Genomic DNA, 24829 nt, shown 5'->3' on the forward strand with positions numbered 1-24829 from the left:
TAGCACAGTATTAGTAAATAATTAGTTTGGTAGCTATTTTAAAATTTAAAGAGAACAAATTTCCACAATCCATTGTATTGCAGTGATATATTTTTGGATTCGATTGTTTTAAGATTTTTACCATCAACATTTTGAATCACACTACAAATTGCATCTCTTGGTCTTCATCCTGATGATGGATCAAAATGTGATATTGGATTCTGACGAAGTTCCGGTAAATTTATCGAGTTATGATGTTAGTTTTGGAAACCAATGAAATATCAGATGCAACGTCCAGTCTTTGCAAACTGCTAGGAACTTTTTGCGGGCTTAATCTTCTTGTCCAACATCTCTTTCCATCAATGATGAAACCAACATATGTTTAGCAATGCTTTTTTACTTTTGTGATATTGACTCAACACATGCATTCGTGTGTGTGTTATAATATGCTCTGCTTTCATTTTGAGGACATTATACTTTGTTTGAAGACCATCAAATATGCATCTCTAGCAATCATTTCATTTCTTCCCATGAGGTGACATTGATATTGTAGTGCACACTTTGCAAACTCTCTAACTACCCCCTACGTTGCTAAGTACTCTTTGTTTTACTGGATGAGTACTCACAGGTTTAACTCTCACCTTTTTATAGACACAAAAAGCCACAAGTAAAACACTAGATAAAATGTGATTTTTACATGTTTGTTCTATAAAACCATGCATTTTCTGTTTGAAGATGTCAATGTTTAATTTAATACATTTTGAAATTGAATTCAACTTTACAAAAAGTATGTTTTTTTTAAGAGATTTTAATTTTTAGTTCTTTCTAAGTTGCCAAATTTTCTGAGTTGAAAATTTTGGGCTCGCCGAGTACTCTCTAAGTCTGAGTCCATAAACTATTCTGCAGAGTTTTCCCTTTGGCATAGTAGAGAGGTGTCCCTGAAGCACTTATGAATGCCTTGTACGCTTCCCATTTCATGGGAATTTGAGCCATTGGAGCTGAAAAGCTTTTTAATTATATGTGTTTACCATTGAATGAAGAGGTCAACCTCCTGACCCCATACAAACTTAACGTCCTCTTCATAGCTGCTTTATTGACTTTTTGGGTCTGATGACCATTGGGTGTCTGGGAGAATGTGAACTCGTTACAGAAGCTGGATTTAAATTCTAAAATTCAGTAGATATAAAATCGGGTAACAACATGTAAATATATAATTATTATTCAGACTTTGAACTAAAGTAATGGAAAGCATCAAAATGGATCAACTCAAATTCTTGAACTCATTGCCACTCTCAAAGTTCTTCAATAATTAGTTGGTATTCACGAAGAATCTCAGAATTTTTTGAGAATGTCGAAATAGACCAAAAGGGAATATTACAGCTATCCACCAAGTACAAGCTCCTAGAGCTGGCATAAAGTAACTCATAGTTGGCTGTTGGCACAATTGGCTTGTCAGGGCCCGTGTTAGTCCGTGTTAGTTAGACATGATCCCATGTAAGAGTGGTACCATCTTTTATAAGCTGTACAATCTCATTTAGCCACTATACCATTTTAGGCAGAAGTTGCACCATCATGGTTATGGCTGCATTGTTTATTTTACCTTTTCTACAATTAGGGCATTTTGCTCGTCCCCTCCCTCATATTCGAATGATTTATTAAATTTTGTGTTGGTAGGGATGCCAACTTGTCTAAAAAGTGGGATGAACATAGTCACAATAATCATAGTCACTAGTTATGTTATTTGCTATACAAAATTATTTTGTAAACCAGTGAATGATGAAACTTGGTAGGGTTTGACATTTGTGAAAAAACTAGACAGACCAAATTAAATCCAGATCTAGATAATGTCACACAAATATAACCATGATATTGTAAATATTTTATTTTCTGGGCTCTTCTCTGTAAAAGGTCAACAAATAAGTGCAGACACAAGGGCTCAACTTGGAATTGAATTTACATGATTCCTGATGCAATTGTTGGTCTTAACTGTTCATGCAAAACATCATTTAAGGTTGATGACATACGCTCAACACTTAAGTCAAACTAGGTCATCCCCATTATTTTCTCCATTGACCAGGTCATGTGTTGAATTTTGAATTTCTATTCATACAATAACTAACTTCTCTGATATCATCCACCCAGTATAACATCAGCAGACACCATGTCCTTTTGCAATATGGTTGTGCTGACAAAGCACATGAGAATAGCCATTTAGTTGTTTTAATGAAGAGTTGTAGAGGCTAGAGCACTCAACTAGACAAGTAATTTGAAATTCTAGAAATATGATATATATGGGTATTTTGTTCATCTCAAGGATCTACACAAATCTGTTTCCACAAGATGTATGAGAGTATATGTATTGTTTTAACATTTGTTTGCATCTTATTCATTTTATTATTGTTTTAGGGTGGAGGAGAGAGCTTAAATCAAATTTATGATCGTACAACATCTGCTTTGGAGGAAATTGACAAAAACCATAGAGGTAAATTAAATAACAGATCTGATTATCTCAATATTTTATTTCTTTTACTTTGAATACCTTTTTTTGAATAGTACAAAAAACCCCAACTTTCAAGGTTCTAGATTACCATAAGAAAAACCATGTCTAGAATATATTTAGCTTTCTTTTCAAAAAATATAAATAAATAATATTTGTTTATTGAATTATCCCTCAAGGTTTGCAGATATATATCAGTATTTTTTCTATTAGAGAGCGGATCAGCTGATTACAAAAGCCAAAAAAAAAACTAGATGCCAAAACTGGATCTAGTAACTGAAAGAAATCTGTCCAGTACAGCCTTTGCAAATAGAACAGTACTGCAAATACACTATAACAGATCCAGCTAAAAAGTCCATATAGTGACCTAAACAAGACCAACTGTACAAAACAGATCCAACAATCAGTCCCATCCATCATTAACATTGCTTCCGAAACTAACATTATTCAGGTTCCAACCATCTCCATAGAAAGCACTTTCCACTGGGCTCCTGTAATTGACTTCCTCATAATTGCTGTTATGAACAAAGTGTATCCTCTTGCTGAGCAATAACAGGGTCCTCATGACTGAAAAGATCACCATGGTGAGAAGGTCTGGAGGTACTGGGCAAATCTAGATCCTGTACCTAGGAAACAAAATTGGACATCAGGATGTCATCTTTGAACAGCAGCATGTTGCCTTCACTCAGCAACTCTGTGAATCTTTTCTTTGGCACCTCGATTACAACCATGACCTATGAAGTGATGAGAAAGAGGGCGAGTTTCAAGAAAAACCTAGTAAGCTTCGTTTGCCTCCCTTGAAAGATTTCCTCATTCCTTTGCTTCCAAATGAACCATAGAATTTCATTAGTGAGAACAAAACAAAAAGAGTTTAACTTAAAATAAAAAACCTCAACTTAACCAGCTAGAATTTCATGCCAAGACAGACCGGGTTTATGATTCCATTTAAAAGAATTGCCAAGAAAAAGAGATCAGATTCTATTTGCAAACTTGCACTCAAAAAATAGGTGTTCAAAAGATTCAGCACAATGACAGAAGGAGCAAACAATGGACTGTTTACCATTATTGGAAAGAAAAGAACCCACATGAAGTTTTTTAAAAATGAGGAGCCGTCTGAAACAAACATTTTTAGGTTCAACATGTAAGTGCCAAAAAATGTCAAAAATAAATCGCCATCTAGCATATGACCAACCAAAACCCCACACCTAATTAATTCTATCAAAAGTATCCATACTATGATTTAGGAGCTTGTAAATCTGCCTGCTAGAAAACTCACCCAGAAGTTTAGCATCTTCCTGCTGAACATATTCTAGAAATTGATTGGTATTGAAGGCTTTACCAGGAAAAAAAGAACCGATCTAGTTATTAATAATAACATCCCGTGTTAGAGAAATGCCTTTGTTGTTCCAAATTTTAGCTGAGTAACTTTGAGTTAAGGCCAAAGGTTTTTCATTAAGATAAACACCCCACCATAAGGATCTATCCTTGATAGAATAGTAGTAAGGATTCTTCCCAACAACATATCTTGAATGAATCAACAATCTCACCTGGGGTCCAAGCTTTCCAAATAGATTGAATTTTTTTTGATCCAGCTACTCTAACCTCAAAATCCCCAAGAACAATGTCAATCAAAGGAATATTATCCCAGCGTTTACCTTTCTTAATAACAGACCTAGTTACATTGTTCCTAACCAGGACTTTCCATGACTCATTGCCATGAAGAGAATTTAGAATCCACTTAGCAACTAAGCAATCCGTTGCTTTTTGATATCTCTCATGCCCAAACCCCCTAGGTTCTTAGGATAGCAACACCAATCCCAATTCGCACAATGTCTCTTCTTATTCCCTAAGGCATCCGATCAGAGAAAGTGTCTCAGAGTGTTTTCAATCTTCACACTCTAATATTAGGCAAACAAACAAGCATAAGCATAGTAGATAGTGTAGGAAGAAAGGACCTTTTGAACAACTTTAACTCTCCCAACAATTGACAACATATGAGTGCCATTTTAAATGTTTATTTTCAATTTTATTATAAACCTAGTTCCACATGTCTTTCAAAGAGGGTTCGATAGAAAATGGGATACCAAGGTATCTCACAATGTGATTGGGACCAAACCATTGCCACTCTTTATTCCCAATCCAGTCAGGAGGAGAATTAAGCCAACCACTGATAGAAGATTTCCCTTGGGAGACCTTAGCTTTAGAGGCCTTACAAACAAACTGTAGCCTGCTCATCATATTACCAAAATTAGCTTCAGAAAGCTCCACAAAAAGGGTTGCATCATCAACAAACTGTTCAAGGAGTTCATCATGATTATGGAGAGAGATACCCTTCACTGGCGGACCCAACTCCTTAGCATTAAGTATAAATGTTAGGGCATCCGCAACAAGCACAAAAAGAGAGGGGGCTAAGAGGCAACCTTGTCTAATAGATCTGCACAATGAAATAGAATCAGAAATATCCCCATTAAGATAAATAATAGCGTTCGAATCTTTGAACAATATGTCAACCCACTTATAGAAGGAAGGATGAAACCCTAATCTTTCCAACACTTTGATCACAAACTGCCATTCAATTCTATCGTATGCCTTCTCGAAGTCTAGAAGAACCATATCCACATTCTGCCCACTATCTTTACCTCACGGCATAGCTTCCCAGCTAGTAATGAGATTCTCTAAAATGTATCTCCCCTTAATAAAGCCAGTTTGAGGTACCACAACAATATTGTTAAGCATCCTTGCAATTCTCCTCGCCAACGACTTTGCAAGAATCTTGTATAAAAGATTTAGAAGAGTAATGGGTCTCCAATTTTTAACTTGAGCTTTATCACCACCTTTTGGAAGTACCTTGATAATCCCTTTATTAATACCTTCACCAAGAGTACCAAACTCAAAAGCCTTCTTATATACCGAAAGAAGCTCCTCTAAAATCCAATCCCTGTTCTTCTTATAAAACTTAGTAGGGAGTCCATCAACCCCAGGGGACTTACCATTGGCCATGGAGGAGATAGTGTCACCAATCTCTTGAATACTGATGGGGAGATCTATAGTCTTGGCTTGCTCCATAGAAACTTTCCTTGGAATAAGAGTAACACACTTACTCATAGCATCAATACTATTAGTATCTTGCTCCAAACTAAATAACTTGTTATAGAACTAATAGAAAGCCTCAAGGATATCTTTATTATCATTGGAGATACCCTTATTAGTACAAATACCTGTAATGACCTCTCTGTTTTGTTTAGCTTTGATAAGGTTAAAAAAATATTTGGAGGCTCTATCACTATCATGGAGCCAGTTGGCTTTGGCTCTAACTCTTTGACCCTAAATCTTGATATTCTGAATCCTCCTCAAGTGCATCTTATTATCAGTGAAATCCTTCTCTAATTCATATATCTCCCTCTATCTTGTAAATCGTTCTCATTTCTATTAAGTTTCTTTTGGTATTCATTCTCACTTCTCCTATTCTTGTCTTCTTTACATCCCATGATTTGGAAGACCTTTCTCCAAGTATCCACCTTGATCATCCAAATAGATTGGGCTTAGGCATCTTTGTTGTAGAGGTTGGTCATCATTGACACCATATACAAAGTATTTTCAATATCATCCTCCTCAAGTAGGGAGACATTAAGCTTGAAAAAACCTATTTTACTCAAAGTGCTAGTATTCTCATTCTCCAAATTATCAATGCAAGCATATATGGGAGAATGATCAGACATACTAGCAGGAGTAACCACAACAAGAAAAACATTGTTTTGATGTTTCTATATAAAAAGGAAGGGATTCATATAAACTCTATCAAGTGTACAATAAATTCTATTACCTAGAGCTTGATTATCATACCAAGTAAACTAGATGCCTTCAAAATCATTCTTCCTTTTATCAAGGGGGTCATGGATTCGAAATCTTCTCTTAAATTTTGACCAGAAATAATGCTCATTTCCTTTCCAAAAATGTCTAGATCCCCTTTATTATCTTGAGTGTTCTCTATCATGTTAAAGTCTCTCCTAAAGATCCAATTACCTTTCGGGAGGTTATCAACTAACCAATCCCAAAGAAGAGCTCTTTCTCTATAATCATTAGAAGCATAAATATTGTAGATTCCTATAGATGAATTATTGAAATTAAAGATTGCCCAAATAGCTCTATGGCAGGGGGAGTAGCAGTAACAAACATGATTTGTTAGCATGAATGCTGATGATAATACATTGGGGGAGTATCCTAAGCATTGGAGAGTATTGATATGTTGCATTCATGACTGCGTTTGTCATTGATGTCAACATAGCAGTAAGTCTGTGAAGACTGACAGAGCAACAAACGAAGATCTTAGTTGTATGGACAATGTTTTGATTGTCTGGTGATCCGCATTCATGGATATGTTTGATACAGTGTCTTGATGTGAAGGTTCAATGCGTAGTACCTGAGTTGAAGACGTACAGAAGATATACTTGATTTACAGAGAGCAGTACAGAGACGGAGTACCTAAGAAGCAGTTACTGATGTTTGTATTATATCATCTGACAGTGATATAATCCAGAGATGTGTGGTTAGTCAGTGATTTAAGACAATCTAATGATGACGTCAACGAATGCACAAGCCCTAGTATCACACATGTGAGAAGTTGCATAAACTGTGAGCTGACAGTGCTATTGTAATTATGAATTAATTAATTATCTTATTATAATTAATTGGGAAAGCCTCAAGGTTGACTCAAGGAATTATTTTGAAGATATAGTATAAAGGAAAGAAGTTTTTCTTGTTTGTATGATGAGTATGTAAGTCATGATTATTGTATTGAGTGCGAAGTGTGAAAAGGAGAAGAGTGGGGTAAATGCGAGTAAGTGATCTAAGGGATTATTGGATGCGAGATTTGTGATCTAGTTACAAGATCAGAATGAGTAGAAGTTTGGTTGACAAGACAGAGAAAGAGGAAGGAGCAATACTATTCATTTCTATTATTTTGCAAGGAATAATATAGAGATCATTTGGACAGTGGGTTCATTGGTCTTTCCCTGAAGCTGTTTGGATAGTGGGTCCATCTGTCTTCCACAACTCCTAACAGCGATTTAAAGTCTCCTAACAGGGACTTATATGAACTGAATGCTGTTATAGACTCCTAATAGGGTTCATCTTGTAACAAGGAATATTTATATTAGTACATCATCTTGTGGGTACCATCCCCATTAGGGTTTTCCCTCTGATCAAGCATTTCCCTAGTTAACATATCTGTTGTTATTGTGCATGAGTATCTTGTTGTGGTTTCTGATTATATTGCTCATATGGTTAAAGTTTAATAAGGTTGCTAATTATGATATTAGTTGGATAACTGATCCATCCCCGCCCTTTAGTTATATTGGTGGACTATATATTCTAACAAGGTTCTCCACCCATTTTGGGATGATGAGTAAAGCCACCCCACCTTTTCCTTTTTGGGGACCAAAGTATAAGCATTTAGCCTTATCCCAAACAAACTTGAGGTTGTTAAAGGCATGATACCTAGTATTTTTGATTTCTTGCAAGCAAATGACATCTTTACTATGGAATTTGTTACACCAACTCCTAACCATATACTTTCTATCAGGCATTTCAAGCCCTCTAATATTCCAACCATATATGTGCAAATTCATGATTGACAATTAGGTAAGATAGAACTCTTAAAGAATCTGTTAAAACAATTTGGGGACTCAATGCTTTTGACTTTGTTGTTTCTTTCACAATTATTAGCACTATTGTTTCTTTCATAAGTTTTCCTCTTCTTTTTCCCAATAACTTCAACAAATCCTTCATCAGAGTTGTCCTTAGGGACAATAGGGCAAGGATTATCAGGGTTAGAGGGCGCAACATTCTGCATTAGGTTAGAGGTCCCAAGTGAACCATTGAACTCACTCAAGTTATGTTGTTTTGAAATCACATCCGTACTATTCAAATTTAGCTTGTTAAGAGCTAACTGCAGAGCATTCAAAATTGGGGCATTATCATTATTGACTTTTTCTCTGTTAACAGGGATGTATATAGGGTTAGAACAGAATGGGTTCTTGGGGTTCACATCCACTTTCTCATTAGCATGGACAACCACATAGTCATCATCATAGAGAGAATTATGATGAGTAACAAAACTATTCTCATAAGGGTTCCCTTCGGGTGGTTACTCCTAGCATTCCAACCTCCATTTTGCTTATCAATGTTAACATTTTCAGAATTCTTCCTATTATCATTCTTAGCATTATCATTTTGTGCTATCATATTCCCTCCACTGAATTCTTTATAAAAATATTTTTCAACAATGGGCAATCCTTTATTATTTTGTCCATTTAACTTACAGTGAAAACAAGCACCCAAATCCCCTAGTTTATGGATTTCCCAACAAAAGGTTTCGTTTTCGGTTTTGACTAAGATTTCTTCTGGAAAGGAAACATTTGGAGGGAGAGTGATCTTAGATTGCTCAATTTGGAGGATAGAGCCGAAAGGTTTTAACATAAAGGGAAGAAAAGACCAAAACTCTGGTTGAATATTCTGCAATTCCACCCAAAAGGATGAGGAATTAGTGGGGATTTGCTCTAGTTTACTGCTTGGAGACTGTGGAAAAGCTCAAAACAAAGTATGTGTTTTAAGAAAAATAACGAGCATGCCTCTTTGTATCATTCTACTAAAATTAACTACAATGCCAAGTTTTTTACCCCAAACATTGTTAAGCCAGTCGTTGAAATTTTTTCTAGCAGGTAGAAACTTAACATCCAAGCAAAAAAAAAAAAAAAAGTAATATGCTTAAGCTATGTTACCCCGAGTCTTCGGTATGGGGGCTGCGACCGACAACGTGGTAGGTTTTCGGGACGATAATTTTTTTGGTGATTATGGGGACGGAGGTGATGGCAAATGGGGATGGCTATATATATATATATATATATATATGGAAATTTTAAAATATACATGTCATTCATATGAAACTAAGCACAAAGCATGTCATTTAAACATTATAGAACCATAACATACAACATTTGAATGCCATCTAGGAAATAATATTGGATTTTAGTACTCAATTATCAAAATGCATATCAATATCAGTGAACAATATCATAATGATAAACATGATAAATCTGAAAATCTAAATCTGAATATGCCTAAAGCTATCACCCAAAGGGCTAGAGGGCTGCCATAAAGTAATAAGTATCAATGTATCATAATCATGTTCACGTTCAACATAAAAAACATAACATAGAAAAATGAAGCAGACTGCTGCTCCTATTTTGACTCTACCACATTTGGAGGGGTGGGGTCCACCTCAGCGACCTAGTAAGGAGCCTTAAAATTATTTTATAATATTCACTTTTTAATTTTTTTGCATAAAAAAAAAAATTTAATTAAAAAAAAAAAATTATAATTAAAAGAAAAAACATTTGGGGATGGCTCGCCGTACCCGGTATGGTTGGGGGACATTTACGTGTCCCCTTTCCATACTAGGGACAGCTTTTTTCCTAGTTGTCCCTGAGTTTCAGGCATCTCTTCATAATTTTCCTTTTTTAGAGACTGCTGGGGGACGTCCTATACTCATACCTCCGTCCCTAGGATGTCCCCCTTTCCGAAACTCCTATTTTTAGGCTAAGTACACATCCCCAGGGAAGGTAGTTCTTAAGTCTACTTTGCTCATCCCTAAATGCCTTTACCATGTCATCATTCGGCTCCAGATTGAGTGTCTTTCTTGAGGGCAACAAGACCTTACCTTTGTTGCCATCCTCGCATTTTCCTCCACTGTTGGTCTCACCTCCCAGTCATCTCCATCAGCATCAGCTTATCCTCCTCCATTATCTCTGTTAATGCACGAAAAACTTCCGCTAAAGCAAGCCAAATCCGGAAAAGCTGAAACTGAAGAATTTGCCACCACTGTGCTAGATAATGGTTTGACACCAATGCTATCATTGCAAGACTTGTTCATCCCATTATTGCTAGATCCCCCTTCGCCTTTAGAATTCCTTGCCGTATCATTATTATCAATAGATTTTCCCTCATCATTCGAGGGTAAACCCTTGTCTTGCAAATCTTTCATCAGTGAAGCATCATTACCCTTCACCATCATAGATAATCAAGTATAGGAGAAAGATTAGCCAAAGCAAAAAGCAAGAAATCCCTAAACTTAAAGGCACCCACATGCAAACCCTAAAACCAGAGTCACCTGAACTAACAAAGCAACACAACTCAAAAACAAAAGATCAATCTCAAGCAGACAACAAGCACAAACCAAGGCTTTGAATCCAATACTTAAGAGTGGATGGCTCAAAATTATCAAAAACACAGAAGTCGTCAAGGCTAAATTTACCTGATTAAGATCTATGTTGCGAGTCATTGGACTTGAAGTGGAAGTGTGTGGAACTTCGTCCAGTTTTGCATCTCAGATGGTACTCAAATACCACTTTGGTAATGGTTTTGGGACGTTGGCAAGTGTCAATTGACCACCATCATTCCCATCATTTTTCCCATCCATGTTGGATACAGGTGCACTATCTGAAGCAGGTGATAATTATTACACATGGAATTAAGTAAAATTTTGGATTAATTAAAGAATGAGAAAAACACTCATATATAGTTTAGAAAGACAGTGTTTCTTTTACAAAACAGTCATTGTTATTAGAAACATTATAATAAGGAAAGAATAAAAGAATATTACAAACATTTTTAATATTTACAAGTTATACAATATTATTAAAAGACTAATAATAAGATATCAGAGATTATTCTAATATCCTCCCTTAAGGGTCATTCTGTCAACTACTCCAAGGAACCCACTGAACTTAACAAATTTATCTAGAAGGAATGACTGGGTGAGAATATTGACTGTCTAGTCCATTGTACAAATCCATGGTTCCATCTTCATTTAAATTATGGATGAAGTGGCAATGAATGCCAATATGCTTGGTTCACTCATGGAAGATTGAACTTTTAGCAAGTTTGAGCATCCCTTGATTGTTGCAGAGGAGTGAGGGGTCTGTCTAAGACATATGAAAGAAGACGGAAAAGAAGTGAAACAATCCGAAGGATTGTTCTTAAGTGCCTTGAACTTGATGATGACATCACACACTATAGGAAGATCGGAGATTTCCATTGTCTTTGATATAGCTTCTATTTTGACTACATTGACATATGCTGATTTTACAACTTTATAATTTGCCACGAGAGAATCTTGTAGGTGCTTTGCTAAAGATTTGTAAAAAGCAAACTTATTCATTGTGCGATAACCAAAATCTTCATAATGTAGATCAGCATTAACTCTAATTGTATATTCTGAAGTCACCTCATCTATTGCGATCAAGTTGTCATGCTCAGTAAGAACTTGATATCCTATTTGTTCCATATCAAACATTACCTCAGTTTCAATTGGTTGACAATCATCTAAAGCTATCTACAACTTTGTTACAAGTTTCCTTTGCATCTCTTCCTTATAAACCATGAGTCCATGACACTTGTAGAACATTCGCAAGATGGAACAACATCATTTGCAACTAGGTTGTCCCACTCAGAATTAGCGATTTCATCCCAATCACACAGAATTTCTTTGAAGGTGTTAGCTTCCTGATTTAGAGATGCAATCAAATCATGCAACATCTCTTCAATACTTCTGATAAGTTGAAGGATTCTAACTACATCTGTGATGGCCCGAACTCCTTCAGAGACAACTTTTCCAAACAAAGTTTTTGCCACTTCCACGATCCACTTCTCTCAAGGTCTTTGAGATGTAGTAATTGCATGTTGCAAAGACTGCTATGGAATAACCTCATTTAGGCAAGCAACCTCGTGCTTGAGCTGATTCTTCTTCTCCCACAACTTGTGATTGTTCTTTGATACATTAGCAAGTGCATCATGAGCATCTTGTAGAGAACCCAATCCTGATTGCTTGCAAAGTTCGATTTTGGTGAACTTGTAATCTAAATGGTTAAGTTCATTAGCTAGTTTGCCCACCAATGGTTTAACAACCTTTACAAACATAGTCTTATTGGGATTAACTATAATCCTTAAAACAATCTTATCTTTTCAAAGATTTAGACTTGGTTTTTTTAATAGGAAGATTATCTAGGGGCAGTACAACCTTCCTTTTCTTCATAGTAATCTTGCCCAACCAAGTAGGCAAATTAAAACCTTCATTTGTTGAATCAAGGACAGTAGCAACCATTGACATTGATCTTGATTGTATTTCCATGGTGACTGAGCATGCTTCATTTTGTACTGCTGTACCGAGAGGTGCATGATGAGAAGATTTTGTCATGAATGCTTCAAAACTAGTTATTGAAGTATCAAGTTGGGAAACTTGACCTTCTGTGAATGTTGGGAAATCTTCAAACATATTACCCAAATTCTCGTGTTGCTCAGCTGTGAGAATAGGAGCCGATGAGGAGATAGGAAGCACCAATGTGTTTACCTCCGAGGTAGATGTGAAAACAATGGAGAATGAATCCACATCATTGATGAAGGTACACACTCTGGTACCACTGACGAAGGTACGCTCTGATACCACTGACGAAGGGCCACACCACCCTACCAACTCACAACCAAGAATGCAACAATATGAATACAATTTTATTATACGTGAAAATCCAATAGCAATTACAATAACATTTCTACAAGATCTTTCAAGATCCAATCCAAACCCAAGCTAGTCCAGATCCACACTCTGGTAGAAACCTCTGAGATCTCAACTTGTGCTCGCAAGCCACCAAGCAACCTCCTTGTTTCTAAATCCCAGCCACTAGCTCTTCTCCAACTTTATCCAAGATCCAAGTGTAAACTGCCTCACATTCGGCGCTCTGCCTACACTCACAACTCCACCATAATCCTGCTGTAAACTGCCTCACATTCGGCGCTCTGTTCACAGACTCAGGAAAACTCACTCTTTACTTCCTCCTCCTCTTTCACACCTTGAAGCCTTCCAAGCTTTCCAAGCTTCACCTTCCACAACTTTCACCTTTCCAAGCTTTCCTTCCAAAGCTTCCACTTCTCAAGCTTTCACCTTCTTCTTGAGCTTCCACTTCTCAAGCTTCTACTCCTCAAGCTTCTCCTTGAGCTTGATTAGAAATGTTCATATGCCTTGCTTAAATAGGCACTTACCACCCAATACATGACTTATCCACAACCTCAACCTTCTAGAATTCCTCCACAACCTTCTACAACTTCCATAACCTTCTACAATATTCATAACTTTTTAGAATTCTTCCCACACACCTCGATAAATGGAATGACAACCATTTATTTTTATTTCTTTCTATTATGCCACCTATGCACCTCGAAAATAGAAATCCCCTTTTCCTTTATTTTCTCCTTTTTTCCATTTATTTTATTTTTTATTATTTCTCTTCTAATTTTCGTCACTTTTCTCTCTCCAGAATTTTTTTTTTTTTTTGTTTTTCAATAATTTTCCCATGCAAGATGCTTCTGCATCAGACTCCCCCGGTAGATAGAAAAGTGTGTCCCACACTTTGACGCCAAAAAGAAAGATCTACAACCATCTTCATCTTCACCAAAGGTTTCCACCTCAACAGGGACAACAAAACCACCATACAAATCTTCCACATCTGCATCCATATGTCAAACACCAGAATCTCAACCATCCAATCAGCGTGCTCACTCCCAGAAACAAACTGAACATAATTCTTGATCAACAAACCCTCATTCACATCAGCAACTAGTGAATTCACACCCATAGCAACAAACCCTGCATCAATAACAACAAACTCCATATCAGCACCAACATGTAGATCACCATCAATACATGCCAAACTCTCAACACTAGCAACCTCATTGCTCACAATAAGATGCTCTGCAATACATAAGTCACCTCCAACAACCGGATCATCCATGACCAAGTGCTCTGCAACATTCAAGTCGCCACCAACATCAACTAGATCATCCATGACCAAATGCTCTACAGTCTCCATGTCAGACTCAACCAATTGATCATGAAAACCAACCTCTGTCCCAACATCAACAAAATTAGGAATATCTTCAGCAACAACCTCTAGTTGCTCTGCAGGTTCTGCATCAGACTCCACAAATTGATCAGCAAAACCAACCTCTTCCACCTTGACCTTCTTAGCTTGATGAACCAATCTAGCATCCAACAGAGAAATCATCTTAGAAAAATTTCTCTCCATTATATCATGGATTTTAGCAATCATCTTAGGGTCCAATCCTCTTGAAGCCATCTTCCAAGATCTTCGTAAACCCTCTGCAACAAATCCTTCCCACGCTCCTTGTGACAACCAAATTGTTTGCAAGTCAGATCACAACCTGCCACCTTGCACAAACAATTAGGAATCACATCACAATTCTAGGACCACGGATTTGCAATCCACAAGCTCTGATAAACTTCACCCAACCAAGGTCCTGGTACAAATTGCCTCACACTTCGGCGATCTGCTTGTACACTCAGGAACTCCTGCTCTGATACCACTGATGAAGGTACACACTCTGGTACCATTGATGAAGGTACGCTCTGATACCACTGACGAAGGGCCACACCACCCTACCAACTCACAACCAAGAATGCAACAATATGAATACAATTTTATTATACTTGAAAATCCAATAGCAATTACAATAACATTTCTACAAGATCTTTCAAGATCCAATCCAAACCCAAGCTAGTCCAGATCCACACTTTGGTAGAAACCTCTGAGATCTCAACTTGTGCTCGCAAGCCACCAAGCAACCTCCTTGTTTCTAAACCGCAGCCACTAGCTCTTCTCCAACTTTATCCAAGATCCAAGTGTAAACTGCCTCACATTCGGTGCTCTGTCTACACTCACAACTCCACCATAATCCTGCTGTAAATTGCCTCACATTCGGCGCTCTGTTCACAGACTCAGGAAAACTCACTCTTTACTTCCTCCTCCTCTTTCACACCTTGAAGCCTTCCAAGCTTTCCAAGCTTCACCTTCCACAACTTTCACCTTTCCAAGCTTTCCTTCCAAAGCTTCCACTTCTCAAGCTTTCACCTTCTTCTTGAGCTTCCACTTCTCAAGCTTCTACTCCTCAAGCTTCTCCTTGAGCTTGATTAGAAATGTTCATATGCCTTGCTTAAATAGGCACTTACCACCCAATACATGACTTATCCACAACCTCAACCTTCTAGAATTCCTCCACAACCTTCTACAACTTCCATAACCTTCTACAATATTCATAACTTTTTAGAATTCTTCCCACACACCTCGATAAATGGAATGACAACCATTTATTTTTATTTCTTTCTATTATGCCACCTATGCACCTCGAAAATAGAAATCCCCTTTTCCTTTATTTTCTCCTTTTTTCCATTTATTTTATTTTTTATTATTTCTCTTCTAATTTTCGTCACTTTTCTCTCTCCAGAATTTTTTTTTTTTTTTGTTTTTCAATAATTTTCCCATGCAAGATGCTTCTGCATCAGACTCCCCCGGTAGATAGAAAAGTGTGTCCCACACTTTGACGCCAAAAAGAAAGATCTACAACCATCTTCATCTTCACCAAAGGTTTCCACCTCAACAGGGACAACAAAACCACCATACAAATCTTCCACATCTGCATCCATATGTCAAACACCAGAATCTCAACCATCCAATCAGCGTGCTCACTCCCAGAAACAAACTGAACATAATTCTTGATCAACAAACCCTCATTCACATCAGCAACTAGTGAATTCACACCCATAGCAACAAACCCTGCATCAATAACAACAAACTCCATATCAGCACCAACATGTAGATCACCATCAATACATGCCAAACTCTCAACACTAGCAACCTCATTGCTCACAATAAGATGCTCTGCAATACATAAGTCACCTCCAACAACCGGATCATCCATGACCAAGTGCTCTGCAACATTCAAGTCGCCACCAACATCAACTAGATCATCCATGACCAAATGCTCTACAGTCTCCATGTCAGACTCAACCAATTGATCATGAAAACCAACCTCTGTCCCAACATCAACAAAATTAGGAATATCTTCAGCAACAACCTCTAGTTGCTCTGCAGGTTCTGCATCAGACTCCACAAATTGATCAGCAAAACCAACCTCTTCCACCTTGACCTTCTTAGCTTGATGAACCAATCTAGCATCCAACAGAGAAATCATCTTAGAAAAATTTCTCTCCATTATATCATGGATTTTAGCAATCATCTTAGGGTCCAATCCTCTTGAAGCCATCTTCCAAGATCTTCGTAAACCCTCTGCAACAAATCCTTCCCACGCTCCTTGTGACAACCAAATTGTTTGCAAGTCAGATCACAACCTGCCACCTTGCACAAACAATTAGGAATCACATCACAATTCTAGGACCACGGATTTGCAATCCACAAGCTCTGATAAACTTCACCCAACCAAGGTCCTGGTACAAATTGCCTCACACTTCGGCGATCTGCTTGTACACTCAGGAACTCCTGCTCTGATACCACTGATGAAGGTACACACTCTGGTACCATTGATGAAGGTACGCTCTGATACCACTGACGAAGGGCCACACCACCCTACCAACTCACAACCAAGAATGCAACAATATGAATACAATTTTATTATACTTGAAAATCCAATAGCAATTACAGTAACATTTCTACAAGATCTTTCAAGATCCAATCCAAACCCAAGCTAGTCCAGATCCACACTTTGGTAGAAACCTCTGAGATCTCAACTTGTGCTCGCAAGCCACCAAGCAACCTCCTTGTTTCTAAACCGCAGCCACTAGCTCTTCTCCAACTTTATCCAAGATCCAAGTGTAAACTGCCTCACATTCGGTGCTCTGTCTACACTCACAACTCCACCATAATCCTGCTGTAAATTGCCTCACATTCGGTGCTCTGTCTACACTCACAACTCCACCATAATCCTACTGTAAACTGCCTCACATTCGGCGCTCTGTTCACAGACTCAGGAAAACTCACTCTTTACTTCCTCCTCCTCTTTCACACCTTGAAGCCTTCCAAGCTTTCCAAGCTTCACCTTCCACAACTTTCACCTTTCCAAGCTTTCCTTCCAAAGCTTCCACTTCTCAAGCTTTCACCTTCTTCTTGAGCTTCCACTTCTCAAGCTTCTACTCCTCAAGCTTCTCCTTGAGCTTGATTAGAAATGTTCATATGCCTTGCTTAAATAGGCACTTACCACCCAATACATGACTTATCCACAACCTTCTAGAATTCCTCCACAACCTTTTACAACTTCCATAACCTTCTACAATATTCATAACTCTCTAGAATTCTTCCCACACACCTCGATAAATGGAATGACAACCATTTATTTTTATTTTTTTCTATTATGCCACCTATGCACCTCGAAAATAGAAATCCCCTTTTTCTTTATTTTCTCCTTTTTTCCATTTATTTTATTTTTTATTATTTCTCCTCTAATTTTCGTCACTTTTTTCTCTCCTCCAGATTTTTTTTTTTTTTTTTCAATGATTTTCCCATGCAAGATGCTCCTGCATCAATCATCATCATCTATGATACTTAGAAAAGGTATTTCCTGAATGGATGGACCTTGCTGATTTATTGGTCATAGAGGAGATATGCTCATAACCTCTCCTTCCTCTTCATCCTCCGCATCAAGTTCTTCTCTAGATTCCTCCTCATCAGGTTCTTGAGCTTGCGCAGGTGCTTGTGAGAGCTCTAAAGAAGATTTAGACCCCTTTCCACCTTTCAACTTAAACTTAAGGGATTTCGTTGGAACGGAAGAAGATGCATCATCTTTGCTTGAAATTTCTAATTGTGATTTCCTTCTAGGTGGTTCAAAACTACCACAATTTACCCTAAGCTTAGGGTTCACCCTTTTGAGGCCTTTATTTTTTTAACCATTTATTGGTATTTACCAAAATAGATTAAAATCTATCAAAAATGGATATGCCTTCTTTTTGTTGCCATTTTATAGGAAAAGGACATTGCTTGTCAAAACCAGTAGGATGGTATTCTGGATCAAGAACACTGCCATTATCTTCAATCTGGAGATCGGATGGGATTTCAAGCATGTTAAGATCAATGATCTGCTGCAAAGTGAGTCTACAATAGTCCATCCTCATGATGTCCAACTTCGTGTGCAAATCAATCCAAATGTCCTCTATGCGATGGACATGGGTGAACACTCTTTTGATCATTGGGTGCATTCCTTGATAATCAAAATCATACGCAACCTTGAACCTTTTTAATGTGATAAGCTAAAGTTTTGCCTCCATATTCTTCGCCTTGCAGACTGAATTGATCATATACTGACCAATCACCAAGGGTTTAGCTGAAGTGATACCAAAACTCGACCTATGTTGAGTATTTTGATATGATTGCACTTTCATGAGCTGTTTGGCCAATTCCATCAGTATGATCTTATCTATAGCATATCTTGGCAGAGTATATGGCTCTCCTTTAAAGTAGCCAACTCTCAAATAATTGAAAGTTGGAAACTACAAAAAGATAGCACCAAATTGATTAACCTTATTCCAAGCTTCATCTGACACTTGCTTGATTATTAGTTGTTTATCAAACAAACATTTGAAATATCTAAAAGTTGCATCTTGGACTCTCCTATAATGATATTTCTTGTTTGTCAAGGTGATTTGATCATAGTAGTCCTAGGTAGGAACTTGTAACTGATCCCCTTTGATGGAAAGACCCAAGAAAGATTTCATAGATGCAGCTATGTAAACGAAGTAGGAGTTCATATAAAATGGCGTTGAGGTTCCCACATTAAGCAACTGCTCAAAAATAGTGGTACTGATAAGCTTACCCCAAAAGATAGGTTCTTAATTGTCGAAGATATGAAAGATGAATTTGTACATCCAAGGCTCAAAATCACAGGAATCCTTGAGACCACACATTTTGTTAAGGAGAGTAATCAAGTCTTTGAACTCTGGTTTAAAACTGGATTTGTGCAGGGTTTTAGGCCATCTTGAAAATTTATTTCTTTTAGAATCTAGCCAGTAGTAGTTTATATATTTTTGATAAGTTGCCTTATTATCATCCCATATCACTTGTGACATTTCTTTTGTCAGATCCACAAATTTTGCACTCTGAGGTACCTTGAAGATTTGTTGAATAACCTCGGGATCAAGGCTCACAATAACCTTCCCATCTTAATTTTTGATTGTCTTGGTCTTTGGACTGAAATGCTTTGCACATCCCAAAACAAACTCTATTTCCAAGGAAGCCATAGGGAAAATAGACAACAAGTGAATATTGCTCTTCTTGATACGTTTCATTTCTCGATTTGTAGGGGCTTCAATCCTTTGCAAGAAATCAGCCATGTCAACGTGCCCAATCTCTGTGTCAAAAACATTATAAAGTGGTGATGAAACTTGAGATGCAGTCGCATGAGCTAACTCTTTGTCATATTGGTACATCTTTCCTTTGGGTTTCAAGGATGAGGGCATGTCTTGTGCTGGAACATGTAAACTCCAAAATGTGAACACATCATTAGAGGATATTGATTCCATAAAGACATCAATTCTAGATCAGCAACAAAGGATCTATGAAGGGTAAAATGCTCAGAGTATGGATCAAATACTCAAAGATCTTGTGTAAAAATCTTGAAAAGCATATGCAAAGGCTGAAATGTGATTCAGGGAGATCGAAACATGTGAGAAATGACGAGTATTTATGTAAATGCTTTGAGGAATGAAAGTTAGATGCATGGGAATGCGTGCAAATGTTAACTTTTGACTTTGAAAGTGTGACCATTATTCAAAAATGGGTTCTTTGGATGCCATTACATATAGAGTGATTTACATGTAATTATGATATGCAATTGGATCGGAGGATGGAAATGCTAGTAAGTGGCAATGACAAATGAGATTACATGTAAGTGCCGATGGAGGATGAGATTTCATGTAATCGCATATGGAGAATGAGATGCAAAGTACTATGGCATGCAACAATGGATGTGGAATGAAATGACGCACTTGCATGAAAAGGTGAAAAGTGGAGTGAAGTGAAATGCACTTAAGTTCTTGGGAAAGAACTTGAAACTTATTCCAAAAAAAGAAAAATGAGAAAGCAAACCAACAATCAACGGAAATAACCACAAAACAAACACATACCCTTGGTCTTAGACTCAAACATGTCAACAAGCAAGTTGCTTTCAAGTGCAAATTCAAATTTGGGGTTTGGGGAGAATCCAAATATGTGAAAATGAAAGTTATCATATTTAAAGGAAAAATGTACTTTATATTGCATATCTTTGAACACGTATGCAACATCAAGCTAATATATGCACCAAAATAGTAAGATAAGCATGAATTAATGAGTAAGATTGAAAATGCTCACTTACTTGAAGATCAAAGAGCCAAAGTAGCAAGATTTATAGACTTGAAGACCAATTCTCCTTCAAATCCGGACTCAAACAACTATTTGACTTCCTCCACACTTGCAAGTAATGGGTGATAAATGAGCTCGTCCCAGTTTCGTACCAATTTGAGCTAGGTGATTGGGTTTTTGACGAGCATTTACTGGTATTTACCAACTTGTTTGTTTGCCTTCTAGTCACAGTTCTTGAACCTTGATATGAGCTTGAAGTATTTTACTGATAGTGTGTTAAAGGTTTCTGGATTGGATTCCACGCATTGCCACGAGTGCCCCCATCTTTCTACAAGTTGATTTTTGTTCATTCTGAAACTCTTTTATTTGATGTTTCTGCACCACAGGACAGACACAATATAAACTAGTCATATCTCACATGCAAATGACTATCTAATGTTTATCTATGTTTTCTACCACATGAAGGCCTAGCACAAAGTGCAGAAGCCTGAGTTTTTGATGCATTTGATTCGGCCTTGGCAAATCTTCTAATTTTTTGGAAATTAATTATGCTTGAAATTGAACTGAAATTTACAAGTTTTCAAGCATTATGTATTTCATTGATTCTCTTTTTCCCTATTAATGATTATGGGGAAATCTCCATGGCAGGCGATAAAGTGGTGGTTGTCACTCATGGAGGCGTCATCCGAACATTATTGAATTTTGCAGCAGGAAAATCTACTCCTGGAATAGTATTAAATGCATCAATTAATGTCATCCATAAACATGAGAATGGTAGCTGGTTTGTGCATTCTTGGGGGGACACCAGCCACTTGAACGGAGTGGGAGTTCTAAGCTCTGGATTCGGGGATGATAGAGAGTCCAGATAATTTTGATGTGCTTAGCCTACAGATTCTATTATGCAGCATTCTTCAATCTAGAGTACTGTTACAATAGGATGAATAAATTAATTGTTGACAGTGTGCTGTATCCAACTTTCAGGGTTTCGGTGATTCATTGTCCATACTAATTGAGCTCCCATGTTAGCTACAGATGGGGGATATGGTTATTTTCTACCCATTAAACAAGACAAATTATGATGCCTTGCGTGGATGTTCAACTATGCATTTAAGGTGTTGATCAACAACTGTTGATTTCTCTGGGTGGTATCGTATGCAGCAACTTAGATGCCATTTCACATGTAGTTAGTGTCTTTTATCATGAAAACATTCAATTTCATACTAATGTGAAAAATGTATACTGAAAGAGGATACATGGAAACTATTGAAAGAGAACTTTGTTACTTTAAATAGATTGAGTGCACTGTATTACCATTTATCACTGTTTCTGGAAGCTTATTATCATTTTTAACATTGATAATGCAAGAAACATAAGTGTGAATTTTGATTTATCTTGTACTTTTGTATAAAATGCTCTAGGCAAGTGACTATGCAAAATCATTAAAAACCTCAAAAGGCTGCAATCTGTTTGGTGTGCACAAAAGCTGATCAAGCTGGTATCAGTATATTATTCACATGGTTTTAAGGACTTATCATTTATGAGACCTCTTAACCCTTTACTAATTGTTTAAATTTTCTGCTCTGCCCGTTATGATAAAAAAGGTACAATATTTAACAGCTATTAGTATTAAAGACAGCCAGAAGCATTATTGATGCATTTAAATGGAGTGAGGAATTATTATATCTTCAATATTAATGGCTTTTAAATATTATGCTTTATCTTTCTTGATAATTTTGAACAATATCGGCAAGATACAGTAGAAAGAAGATGTTGTATATGAATAAATGAAGGATAGATCTAAGCTATATAATAGGTGTAAGGAAATGATTAATGGTGGAGCACCAAAACAAAGTAGTGCCATTTAAAGTAGCTGACCTCCCAATGCACTTAATTGAGAGAAAAACATGAAATGATCCTAAGAAACATCTTCGTATTTTTAGATAATATAAATTGCCATACTAAAGAAAAATCCAAGAAGAGTTGGACTACTGAGAAATTATAAAATTGAGAATTAACATATGGCACCTGATGGTTAACTACTCAACCTAGTAACATGCAAATGACAAACAACTAGGGCTGTAACATAGGCACCTTTTAAGAAAGATGTCCTAAATACTTGCTAAATGTTGCAGAAATTGTTCATATTCCCTCTTCATGCCCTCCAATGGAAAGTTTGCTCACATGATAAGATACCATATAATTATTCTACATTGCAATTATGTAATTTCTCATAGTAATTTAAGTTCAATGTTTATTTAAATTAATTTCAATTCTTATATCCTAAGCTGATTTGGCAAGAAAATGCATTAATTTCCATAAATATATGATATACATAGGGACAATCATCAATTTATATTTAATTCCATATGCTATTTATATTTCTTGTTGCTAAGCTTGATCCTCTACTACTTTGTTACAAGGAAAGAGGAGATCTGAATACAACCAAGATGCTCAGAGACCACCTAATAGATTCCCTCAAAGTTTACAGATCTTGGGACTATGCCCACAAGGTGCTCGAGGTCATTGATCCCCACCCTATCTTGGAAACTATTCTTTTAGAATTTGGACTGTCATTCCTCAAGCTACTTCTCTTCATTCTTTATTATTGAAATAATAACAAAGACCTTAGTATTGCTCTTATTATTTTTGTGTGTATATGTATGTGTCTATATCTCTTCTTCTATATATGTATATGTATATGTATATGTACACACACACACACACACACACACACACACATAATGCACAACATCCTATTATTCAATACCTAATTCAGTTACATATAGCCTTAGTAACTATTGCACTATACTTGGTGTATAGTTAGTTAATGACTATATTTAGAGTATATATTATTTCAGTATGATTATCTTATTATTTCTTATCTCTTCGCTGTGAAGAGTGATAATTATATTTATAATCCTTATTCTTATATGATCCTTTAAACTAACATTCGATATAAAAATTATTTTACACTAAGAATCCAATATGTGTGTGTGCGTGCGTGCGTGCGTGCACACACACACACACACACACATCTTATATTCTTACACATTGTAATCTTTCACTCCTTCGCTTGATGCTCGATGATCTTAATATAATATTATTACTAGTATTATATTATACATATTAGTATTATTTTATATAAATTAGTAGGAGTCAGAAGAGAGAGAGATGGGTGTATGTGTGTGTGTGTGTGTGTGTGAGAGAGAGAGAGAGAGAGAGAGAGAGAGAGTAGTGTTAAGAAGTAAAGTCTGCATACATAACTGAGGGCGATGGGGGAGTGAATTACTTGTGAACAATAAAACTTAAATCCAACTTCATTCACCAAAACATTGAAGCATAAAAAGAGATAAACCCTGCACAATGACACAATAATTTGTTGACTAGGGAAACCCTTTATTAGAGAAAAAAACCTTGATGGGGATGACACCCAAAATATAGTGTACTAATATGTAAGCTCCTTGTGAAACTATGTGACCCTATTAGGAGCTAATTACAACACAACTAGTACAACAGTCCCTTTGAAAGGACATATCCTTGTAGACCCTTGTTAGAAGGTTCTAACCTTATTAAAGGTTATTAAGGAAACAATTGGAATTACTGTCCAAATTGCTTTAGCTATAGTGAGGATTTGTTCTTTAGGATAACATATCTAAGATATTGAACTGACTGATACTACAACTCAATTGCTAATGCAGTTCCTTTGAAGAAAAATACTATGTATCGATTCAATCTCTTCTCTACTATGATTATTATTTGACCTCAAGCTCACATCATATTACAATGCATAGATCATCACTATGATATCTATCCAAGAAAGATATATTTCCTTTATACCCTTCCCAAATAATTAATTAGGTTAGCCTATTAGGGCTTTTCCAATGTACAAATAATTGCATAGGACCTCACTAAGGTATATAAACCTTCTTTAGCATCATTATAATTATCTCTTTAAGGTTCCCACATGTTACTATACAATTAAGACTTTATACAATGAAGATCAACATGTTACACCATCACAATCAATTGCAACTAAAACATATCAAACGTTTCACTTTAGCGACCTTTCCAAAATGATCTCCAAGACTTGCTATCATGAACA

The 24829-nt window shown here is 36.7% G+C and overlaps 1 protein-coding gene across 6 annotated transcripts in view; it reads left to right on the plus strand.

Annotated features, from left to right (window-relative positions):
- Positions 1–24829, plus strand: part of LOC149534100 (phosphoglycerate mutase-like protein 4) — a 177117-nt gene that overhangs the window by 147200 nt on the left and 5088 nt on the right. For 5 of the 6 annotated variants that reach the window (XM_089803844.1, XM_089803843.1, XM_089803848.1 and 2 more), the window contains 2 exons: positions 2386–2461; positions 21376–22044. In XM_089803844.1, coding sequence (XP_089659970.1) covers positions 2386–2461; positions 21376–21596 — 297 coding nt within the window. In that variant the 3' untranslated portion in view covers positions 21597–22044. Of the gene's footprint in view, positions 1–2385; positions 2462–21375; positions 22045–24829 lie in introns of those variants that run through there. The other variant, XM_089803846.1, reaches the window with a different exon arrangement.

The sequence above is a fragment of the Cupressus sempervirens genome, chromosome 10, assembly GCF_028749045.1.
Source record: "Cupressus sempervirens isolate cs-2001-9-10 chromosome 10, ASM2874904v1, whole genome shotgun sequence".
Classification (NCBI taxonomy): domain Eukaryota; kingdom Viridiplantae; phylum Streptophyta; class Pinopsida; order Cupressales; family Cupressaceae; genus Cupressus; species Cupressus sempervirens.